The 11,081-nt window shown below is 45.2% G+C and overlaps 2 protein-coding genes across 2 annotated transcripts in view; both read left to right on the top strand.

The window, feature by feature from the left end:
* Window positions 1–74, top strand: part of LOC135570709 (voltage-dependent T-type calcium channel subunit alpha-1H-like) — a 126,857-nt gene extending 126,783 nt beyond the window's left edge. Inside the window, exon 29 of the mRNA XM_065016669.1 lies at window positions 40–74. Within this exon, the coding sequence (XP_064872741.1) occupies window positions 40–74 (35 nt within the window). The remainder of the gene's footprint in view (window positions 1–39) is intronic.
* Window positions 75–3,856: 3,782 nt separating this feature from the next.
* The window catches only part of LOC135570708 (voltage-dependent T-type calcium channel subunit alpha-1H-like), a 24,080-nt gene continuing 16,855 nt past the window's right edge, over window positions 3,857–11,081 (top strand). Inside the window, exon 1 of the mRNA XM_065016668.1 lies at window positions 3,857–4,059. Coding sequence (XP_064872740.1) covers window positions 3,857–4,059 — 203 coding nt within the window. The remainder of the gene's footprint in view (window positions 4,060–11,081) is intronic.

The following is an 11,081-nucleotide window of genomic DNA, read 5'->3' as shown; positions in this document are numbered from 1 at the left end:
CTGTCTAGCTGAGGCTCCATTGTCTGGGGGTATGTCCAGCTGAGGCTCCATTGTCTGGGGGTCTGTCCAGCTGAGACTCCATTGTCTGGGGTCTGTCCAGCTGAGGCTCCATTGTCTGGGGTCTGTCTAGCTGAGACTCCATTGTCTGGGGTCTGTCCAGCTGAGGCTCCATTGTCTGGGTGTCTGTCTAGCTGAGGCTCCATTGTCTGGGGTCTGATCGGCTGAGGCTCCATTGTCTTGGGGTCTGATCGGCTGAGGCTCCATTGTCTTGGGGTCTGATTGGCTGAGGCTCCATTGTCTTGGGGTCTGATCGGCTGAGGCTCCATTGTCTGGGGTCTGTCTAGCTGAGGCTCCATTGTCTGGGGTCTGTCCAGCTGAGGCTCCATTGTCTTGGGGTCTGATCGGCTGAGGCTCCATTGTCTGGGATCTGATCGGCTGAGGCTCCATTGTCTGGGTCTGTCCAGCTGAGGCTCCATTGTCTGGGGGTATGTCCAGCTGAGGCTCCATTGTCTGGGGTATGTCCAGCTGAGGCTCCATTGTCTGGGATCTGTCCAGCTTTGGCTCCATTGCCTGGGGTCTGATCGGCTGAGGCTCCATTGTCTGGGGTCTGATCGGCTGAGGCTCCATTGTCTTGGGGTCTGTCCAGCTGAGGCTCCATTGTCTTGGGGTCTGATCGGCTGAGGCTCCATTGTCTGGGGTCTGTCCAGCTGAGGCTCCATTGTCTGGGGTCTGATCGGCTATTATTATTATTATGTTTTGCTATAAATAACCTAGCTAGATAATTTAGCTAGCTAGCCAGTTCTATCAGAGACACCCAACCCTCACTAAAGCTACATAATTTAGCTAGCTAGCCAGTTCTATCAGAGACACCCAACCCTCACTAAAGCTACATAATTTAGCTAGCTAGCCAGTTCTATCAGAGACACCCAACCCTCACTAAAGCTACATAATTTAGCTAGCTAGCCAGTTCTATCAGAGACACCCAACCCTGGCAACAGCTCTGGTGGACATTCCTGCAGTCAGCAGCCAATTGCTCTCCTTCAAAACCTTGAGACATGTGTGGCATTGTGTTGTGTGACAAAACAGAACATTTTTTCCTTTTATTGTCCTCCAGCACAAGGTGCACCTGTGTAATGATCATGTCGTTTAATAATTTTCTTGATATTCCACACCTGTCAGGTGGATGGATTATATTGGCAAAGGAGAAATGCTCACTAACAGGGAAGTAAAGAAATATGAGAGAGATAATATTTTTGTGCATTATGTTAGCTCATTAAACATGGGACCAACACTTTACATGTTGCCTTTATATTGCTGTTCAGTAGACATTTCTTTGGTCTGTCTAGCTGAGGCTCCATTGTCTGGGGGTATGTCCAGCTGAGGCTCCATTGTCTGGGGGTCTGTCCAGCTGAGACTCCATTGTCTGGGGTCTGTCCAGCTGAGGCTCCATTGTCTGGGGTCTGTCTAGCTGAGACTCCATTGTCTGGGGTCTGTCCAGCTGAGGCTCCATTGTCTGGGTGTCTGTCTAGCTGAGGCTCCATTGTCTGGGGTCTGATCGGCTGAGGCTCCATTGTCTTGGGGTCTGATCGGCTGAGGCTCCATTGTCTTGGGGTCTGATTGGCTGAGGCTCCATTGTCTTGGGGTCTGATCGGCTGAGGCTCCATTGTCTGGGATCTGATCGGCTGAGGCTCCATTGTCTGGGGTCTGTCTAGCTGAGGCTCCATTGTCTGGGGTCTGTCCAGCTGAGGCTCCATTGTCTTGGGGTCTGATCGGCTGAGGCTCCATTGTCTGGGATCTGATCGGCTGAGGCTCCATTGTCTGGGGGTATGTCCAGCTGAGGCTCCATTGTCTGGGGGTATGTCCAGCTGAGGCTCCATTGTCTGGGGTATGTCCAGCTGAGGCTCCATTGTCTGGGATCTGTCCAGCTGAGGCTCCATTGCCTGGGGTCTGATCGGCTGAGGCTCCATTGTCTGGGGTCTGATCGGCTGAGGCTCCATTGTCTTGGGGTCTGTCCAGCTGAGGCTCCATTGTCTTGGGGTCTGATCGGCTGAGGCTCCATTGTCTGGGGTCTGTCCAGCTGAGGCTCCATTGTCTGGGGTCTGATCGGCTATTATTATTATTATGTTTTGCTATAAATAACCTAGCTAGATAATTTAGCTAGCTGAGCCAGTTCTATCAGATGACACCCAACCCTCACTAAAGCTACATAATTTAGCTAGCTAGCCAGTTCTATCAGAGACACCCAACCCTCACTAAAGCTACATAATTTAGCTAGCTAGCCAGTTCTATCAGAGACACCCAACCCTCACTAAAGCTACATAATTTAGCTAGCTAGCCAGTTCTATCAGAGACACCCAACCCTCACTAAAGCTACATAATTTAGCTAGCTAGCCAGTTCTATCAGAGACACCCAACCCTCACTAAAGCTACATAATTTAGCTAGCTAGCCAGTTCTATCAGAGACACCCAACCCTCACTAAAGCTACATAATTTAGCTAGCTAGCCAGTTCTATCAGAGACACCCAACCTTCACTAAAGCTACATAATTTAGCTAGCTAGCCAGTTCCATCAGAGACACCCAACCCTCACTAAAGCTACATAATTTAGCTAGCTAGCCAGTTCTATCATTGACACCCAACCCTCACTAAAGCTACATAATTTAGCTAGCTAGCCAGTTCCGTCAGAGACACCCAACCCTCACTAAAGCTACATAATGTAGCTAGCTAGCCAGTTCTATCAGAGACACCCAACCTTCACAAAAGCTACATAATTTAGATAGCTAGCCAGTTCTATCAGAGACACCCAACCCTCACTAAAGCTACATAATTTAGCTAGCTAGCCAGTTCCATCAGAGACACCCAACCCTCACTAAAGCTACATAATTTAGCTAGCTAGCCAGTTCTATCAGAGACACCCAACCTTCACTAAAGCTACATAATTTAGCTAGCTAGCCAGTTCTATCAGAGACACCCAACCCTCACTAAAGCTACATAATTTAGCTAGCTAGCCAGTTCTATCAGAGACATCCAACCATCACTAAAGCTACATAATTTAGCTAGCTAGCCAGTTCTATCAGAGACACCCAACCTTCACAAAAGCTACATAATTTGGCTAGCTAGCCAGTTCTATCAGAGACACCCAACCCTCACTAAAGCTACATAATTTAGCTAGCTAGCCAGTTCTATCAGAGACACCCAACCATCACTAAAGCTACATAATTTAGCTAGCTAGCCAGTTCTATCAGAGACACCCAACCTTCACAAAAGCTACATAGAACTGGCTAGCTAGCTAAATTATGTAGCTTTAGTGATGGTTGGGTGTCTCTGATAGAAATGATCAGAGACACCCAACCCTCACTAAAGCTACATAATTTAGCTAGCTAGCCAGTTCTATCAGGGACACCCAACCTTCACAAAAGCTAGCTAATTTATATGTCAATAGGCTAAATGTCAAATGTCAAATGGCTAAGCTAATTTGTTGCTCAATGCCAAGCTATCTATAACTTGTTGCTCGATGCTAAGCTATCTATAACTTGTTGCTCAATGCTAAGCTATCTATAACTTGTTGCTCAATGCCAAGCTATCTATAACTTCTTGCTCGATGCTAAGCTATCTATAACTTGTTGCTCAATGCTAAGCTATCTATAACTTGTTGCTCAATGCCAAGCTATCTATAACTTCTTGCTCGATGCTAAGCTATCTATAACTTGTTGCTCAATGCTAAGCTATCTATAACTTGTTGCTCAATGCCAAGCTATCTATAACTTCTTGCTCAACGCTAAGCTATCTATAACTTGTTGCTAAATTCTAAGCTATCTATAACTTGTTGCTAAATGCTAAGCTAGCTGTAACGTTGTATGTGTTTCTCTCAAAGTGTATGGGAGATCATTGGGCAGGCGGACGGCGGTCTGTCAGTCCTGCGTACGTTCCGTCTGCTGCGGGTCCTGAAGCTGGTCCGGTTCCTGCCCGCCCTGCGCAGACAGCTGGTGGTTCTGATGAAGACTATGGACAACGTAGCCACCTTCTGCATGCTGCTCATGCTATTCATCTTCATATTCAGGTATGTAGAGACCTTCTGACATCGTCTTCATAGTCAGGTGTGTTGTCAGGTCTTAGATGACATCATCTTCATAGTCAGGTGTGTTGTCAGGTCTTAGATGACATCATCTTCATAGTCAGGTCTTACATGACATCGTCTTCATAGTCAGGTTTGTTGTCAGGTCTTAGATGACATCATCTTCATAGTCAGGTTTGTTGTCAAGTCTTAGATGACATCGTCTTCATAGTCAGGTGTGTTGTCAAGTCTTAGATGACATCGTCTTCATAGTCAGGTGTTAGATGACATCGTCTTCATAGTCAGGTGTGTTGTCAGGTCTTAGATGACATCATCTTCATAGTCAGGTGTGTTGTCAGGTCTTAGATGACATCGTCTTCATAGTCAGGTGTGTTGTCAGGTCTTAGATGACATCGTCTTCATAGTCAGGTGTGTTGTCAAGTCTTAGATGACATCGTCTTCATAGTCAGGTGTTAGATGACATCGTCTTCATAGTCAGGTGTGTTGTCAGGTCTTAGATGACATCATCTTCATAGTCAGGTGTGTTGTCAGGTCTTAGATGACATCGTCTTCATAGTCAGGTGTGTTGTCAGGTCTTAGATGACATCGTCTTCATAGTCAGGTGTGTTGTCAGGTCTTAGATGACATCGTCTTCATAGTCAGGTGTGTTGTCAGGTCTTAGATGACATCGTCTTCATAGTCAGGTCTTAGATGACATCATCTTCATAGTCAGGTCTTAGATGACATCGTCTTCATAGTCAGGTGTGTTGTCAAGTCTTAGATGACATCATCTTCATAGTCAGGTCTTAGATGACATCATCTTCATAGTCAGGTCTTAGATGACATCATCTTCATAGTCAGGTTTGTTGCCAGGTCTTAGATGACATCGTCTTCATAGTCAGGTGTGTTGTCAAGTCTTAGATGACATCATCTTCATAGTCAGGTCTTAGATGACATCATCTTCATAGTCAGGTCTTAGATGACATCATCTTCATAGTCAGGTCTGTTGTCAGGTCTTAGATGACATCATCTTCATAGTCAGGTCTGTTGTCAGGTCTTAGATGACATCATCTTCATAGTCAGGTCTTAGATGACATCGTCTTCATAGTCAGGTCTTAGATGACATCATCTTCATAGTCAGGTATTAGATGACATCATCTTCATAGTCAGGTCTTAGATGACATCATCTTCATAGTCAGGTATTAGATGACATCATCTTCATAGTCAGGTCTTAGATGACATTGTCTTCATAGTCAGGTCTTAGATGACATCGTCTTCATAGTCAGGTCTTAGATGACATCGTCTTCATAGTCAGGTGTGTTGTCAGGTCTTAGATGACATCGTCTTCATAGTCAGGTCTTAGATGACATCATCTTCATAGTCAGGTCTTAGATGACATCGTCTTCATAGTCAGGTCTTAGATGACATCGTCTTCATAGTCAGGTCTTAGATGACATCGTCTTCATAGTCAGGTCTGTTGTCAGGTCTTAGATGACATCATCTTCATAGTCAGGTGTGTTGTCAGGTCTTAGATGACATCGTCTTCATAGTCAGGTCTGTTGTCAGGTCTTAGATGACATCATCTTCATAGTCAAGTCTTAGATGACATCGTCTTCATAGTCAGGTCTTAGATGACATCATCTTCATAGTCAGGTCTGTTGTCAGGTCTTAGATGACATCATCTTCATAGTCAGGTCTTAGATGACATCATCTTCATAGTCAGGTCTTAGATGACATCATCTTCATAGTCAGGTATTAGATGACATCATCTTCATAGTCAGGTCTTAGATGACATCATCTTCATAGTCAGGTCTTAGATGACATCATCTTCATAGTCAGGTGTGTTGTCAGGTCTTAGATGACATCATCTTCATAGTCAGGTCTTAGATGACATCATCTTCTTAGATGACATCATCTTCATAGTCAGGTCTTAGATGACATCATCTTCATAGTCAGGTCTTAGATGACATCATCTTCATCAGTCAGGTCAGGTCTTAGATGACATCATCTTCATAGTCAGGTCTTAGATGACATCATCTTCATAGTCAGGTCTTAGATGACATCGTCTTCATTGTCAGGTCTTAGATGACATCATCTTCATAGTCAGGTCTGTTGTCAGGTCTTAGATGGCATCATCTTCATAGTCAGGTCTTAGATGACATCGTCTTCATAGTCAGGTCTTAGATGACATCATCTTCATAGTCATCATCTTCATAGTCAGTCTTAGATGACATCATCTTCATAGTCTTAGATGACATCATCTTCATAGTCAGGTCTTAGATGACATCATCTTCATAGTCAGGTCTTAGATGACATCATCTTCATAGTCAGGTCTTAGATGACATCATCTTCAGGTCAGGTCTTAGATGACATCATCTTCATAGTCTGGTCTTAGATGACATCGTCTTCATAGTCAGGTGTGTTGTCAGGTCTTAGATGACATCGTCTTCATAGTCAGGTCTGTTGTCAGGTCTTAGATGACATCATCTTCATAGTCAAGTCTTAGATGACATCGTCTTCATAGTCAGGTCTTAGATGACATCATCTTCATAGTCAGGTCTTAGATGACATCGTCTTCATAGTCAGGTCTTAGATGACATCATCTTCATAGTCAGGTCTTAGATGACATCGTCTTCATAGTCAGGTCTTAGATGACATCGTCTTCATAGTCAGGTCTTAGATGACATCGTCTTCATAGTCAGGTCTTAGATGACATCATCTTCATAGTCAGGTCTTAGATGACATCGTCTTCATAGTCAGGTCTTAGATGACATCGTCTTCATAGTCAGGTGTGTTGTCAGGTCTTAGATGACATCATCTTCATAGTCAGGTGTGTTGTCAGGTCTTAGATGACATCGTCTTCATAGTCAGGTGTGTTGTCAGGTCTTAGATGACATCGTCTTCATAGTCAGGTATTAGATGACATCGTCTTCATAGTCAGGTCTTAGATGACATCGTCTTCATAGTCAGGTCTTAGATGACATTCCTCGCGTTCCTAGGAATCTATGCAGTTTTTTGTTTTTTTACGTGTTATTTCTTACATTAGTACCCCAGGTCATCTTATGTTTCATTACATACAGTCGAGAAGAACTACTGAATATAAGATCAGCGTCAACTCACCATCAGTACGACCAAGAATATGTTTTCCGCGACGCGGATCCTGTGTTCTGCCTTACAAACAGGACAACAGAATGGATCGCATGCAGCGACCCAAGAAAACGACTCCGAAAAAGAGGGAAACGTAGCGGTCTTCTGGTCAGACTCCGGACAAGGGCACATCGCGCACCACTCCCCAGCATTCTTCTTGCCAATGTCCAGTCTCTTGACAACAAGGTTGATGAAATCCGAGCAAGGGTAGCATTCCAGAGGGACATCAGAGACTGCAATGTTCTCTGCTTCACGGAAACATGGCTTACTGGGAAGACGCTATCCGATGCGGTGCAGCCAACGGGTTTCTCCACGCATCGCGCCGACAGAAACAAACATCTTTCTGGTAAGAAGAGCGGCGGGGGCGTATGCCTCATGACTAACGAGACATGGTGTGATGAAGGAAACATACAGGAACTCAAATCCTTCTGTTCACCTGATTTAGAATTCCTCACAATCAAATGTAGACCGCATTATCTTCCAAGAGAATTCTCTTCGATTATAATCACAGCCGTATATATCCCCCCCCCAAGCAGACACATCGATGGCTCTGAACGAACTTTATTTAACTCTTTGCAAACTGGAAACCATTTATCCGGAGGCTGCATTCATTGTAGCTGGGGATTTTAACAAAGCTAATCTGAAAACAAGACTCCCTAAATTTTATCAGCATATCGATTGCGCAACCAGGGGTGGTAAAACCTTGGATCATTGTTACTCTAACTTCCGCGACGCATATAAGGCCCTGCCCCGCCCCCCTTTCGGAAAAGCTGACCACGACTCCATTTTGCTGATCCCTGCCTACAGGCAGAAACTAAAACAAGAGGCTCCCACGCTGAGGTCTGTCCAACGCTGGTCAGACCAAGCTGACTCCACACTCCAAGACTGCTTCCATCACGTGGACTGGGACATGTTTCGTATTGCGTCAGATAAAAATATTGACGAATACGCTGATTCGGTGTGCGAGTTCATTAGAACGTGCGTTGAAGATGTCGTTCCCATAGCAACGATAAAAACATTCCCTAACCAGAAACCGTGGATTGATGGCAGCATTCGCGTGAAACTGAATGCGAGAACCACTGCTTTTAATCAGGGCAAGGTGTCTGGCAACATGACCGAATACAAACAGTGCAGCTATTCCCTCCGCAAGGCTATTAAACAAGCTAAGCGTCAGTACAGAGACAAAGTAGAATCTCAATTCAACGGCTCAGACACAAGAGGCATGTGGCAGGGTCTACAGTCAATCACGGACTACAAGAAGAAACCCAGCCCAGTCACGGACCAGGATGTCTTGCTCCCAGGCAGACTAAATAACTTTTTTGCCCGCTTTGAGGACAATACAGTGCCACTGACACGGCCTGCAACGAAAACATGCGGTCTCTCCTTCACTGCAGCCGAGGTGAGTAAGACATTTAAACGTGTTAACCCTCGCAAGGCTGCAGGCCCAGACGGCATCCCCAGCCGCGCCCTCAGAGCATGCGCAGACCAGCTGGCCGGTGTGTTTACGGACATATTCAATCAATCCCTATACCAGTCTGCTGTTCCCACATGCTTCAAGAGGGCCACCATTGTTCCTGTTCCCAAGAAAGCTAAGGTAACTGAGCTAAACGACTACCGCCCTGTAGCACTCACTTCCGTCATCATGAAGTGCTTTGAGAGACTAGTCAAGGACCATATCACCTCCACCCTACCTGACACCCTAGACCCACTCCAATTTGCTTACCACCCAAATAGGTCCACAGACGATGCAATCTCAACCACACTGCACACTGCCCTAACCCACCTGGACAAGAGGAATACCTATGTGAGAATGCTGTTCATCGACTACAGCTCGGCATTCAACACCATAGTACCCTCCAAGCTCGTCATCAAGCTCGAGACCCTGGGTCTCGACCCCGCCCTGTGCAACTGGGTACTGGACTTCCTGACGGCCGCCCCCAGGTGGTGAGGGTAGGCAACAACATCTCCTCCCGCTGATCCTCAACACGGGGCCCCACAAGGGTGCGTTCTGAGCCCTCTCCTGTACTCCCTGTTCACCCACGACTGCGTGGCCACGCACGCCTCCAACTCAATCATCAAGTTTGCGGACGACACAACAGTGGTAGGCTTGATTACCAACAACGACGAGACGGCCTACAGGGAGGAGGTGAGGGCCCTCGGAGTGTGGTGTCAGGAAAATAACCTCACACTCAACGTCAACAAAACTAAGGAGATGATTGTGGACTTCAGGAAACAGCAGAGGAACACCCCTATCCACATCGATGGAACAGTAGTGGAGAGGGTAGCAAGTTTTAAGTTCCTCGGCATACACATCACAGACAAACTGAATTGGTCCACTCACACTGACAGCGTCGTGAAGAAGGCGCAGCAGCGCCTCTTCAACCTCAGGAGGCTGAAGAAATTCGGCTTGTCACCAAAAGCACTCACAAACTTCTACAGATGCACAATCGAGAGCATCCTGGCGGGCTGTATCACCGCCTGGTACGGCAACTGCTCCGCCCTCAACCGTAAGGCTCTCCAGAGGGTAGTGAGGTCTGCACAACGCATCACCGGGGCAAACTACCTGCCCTCCAGGACACCTACACCACCCGATGTTACAGGAAGGCCATAAAGATCATCAAGGACATCAACCACCCGAACCACTGCCTGTTCACCCCGCTATCATCCAGAAGGCGAGGTCAGTAAAGGTGCATCAAAGCTGGGACTGAGAGACTGAAAAACAGCTTTTATCTCAAGGCTATCAGACTGTTAAACAGCCACCATTGAATGGCTGCTGCCAACACACTGTCATTGACACTGACCCAACTCCAGCCACTTTAATAATGGGAATTGATGGGAAATGATGTAAATATATCACTAGCCACTTTAAACAATGCTACCTTATATAATGTTACTTACCCTACATTATTCATCTCATATGCATACGTATATACTGTACTCTACATCATCGACTGCATCCTTATGTAATACATGTATCACTAGCCACTTTAACTATGCCACTTTGTTTACTTTGTCTACATACTCATCTCATATGTATATACTGTACTCGATACCATCTACTGTATGCTGCTCTGTACCATCACTCACTCATATATCCTTATGTACATATTCTTTATCCCCTTACACTGTGTATAAGACAGTAGTTTTAGAATTGTTAGTTAGATTACTTGTTGGTTATCACTGCATTGTCGGAACTAGAAGCACAAGCATTTCGCTACACTCGCATTAACATCTGCTAACCATGTGTATGTGACAAATAAAATTTGATTTGATTTGATTTGATTTGATAGTCAGGTCTTAGATGACATCGTCTTCATAGTCAGGTTTGTTGTCAGGTCTTAGATGACATCGTCTTCATAGTCAGGTCTTAGATGACATCATCTTCATAGTCAGGTCTTAGATGACATCATCTTCATAGTCAGGTATTAGATGACATCATCTTCATAGTCAGGTGTGTTGTCAGGTCTTAGATGACATCATCTTCATAGTCAGGTCTGTTGTCAGGTCTTAGATGACATCATCTTCATAGTCTGGTCTTAGATGACATCATCTTCATAGTCAGGTATTAGATGACATCGTCTTCCTAGTCAGGTCTTAGATGACATCGTCTTCATAGTCAGGTCTTAGATGACATCATCTTCATAGTCAGGTTTGTTGTCAGGTCTTAGATGACATCATAGTCAGGTAATAGATGACATCATAGCCAGGTATTAGATGACATCATAGTCAGGTAATAGATGACATCATAGTCAGGTAATAGATGACATCATAGTCAGGTAATAGATGACATCATAGTCAGGTAATAGATGACATCATAGTCAGGTAATAGATGACATCATAGTCAGGTAATAGATGACATCATAGTCAGGTAATAGATGACA

Source organism: Oncorhynchus nerka, unplaced genomic scaffold (assembly GCF_034236695.1).
Source record: "Oncorhynchus nerka isolate Pitt River unplaced genomic scaffold, Oner_Uvic_2.0 unplaced_scaffold_917, whole genome shotgun sequence".
Classification (NCBI taxonomy): Eukaryota; Metazoa; Chordata; class Actinopteri; order Salmoniformes; family Salmonidae; genus Oncorhynchus; species Oncorhynchus nerka.
The sequence above is the reverse complement of the archived record's forward strand: the minus strand, read 5'-3'. Positions and strand labels throughout refer to the sequence as shown.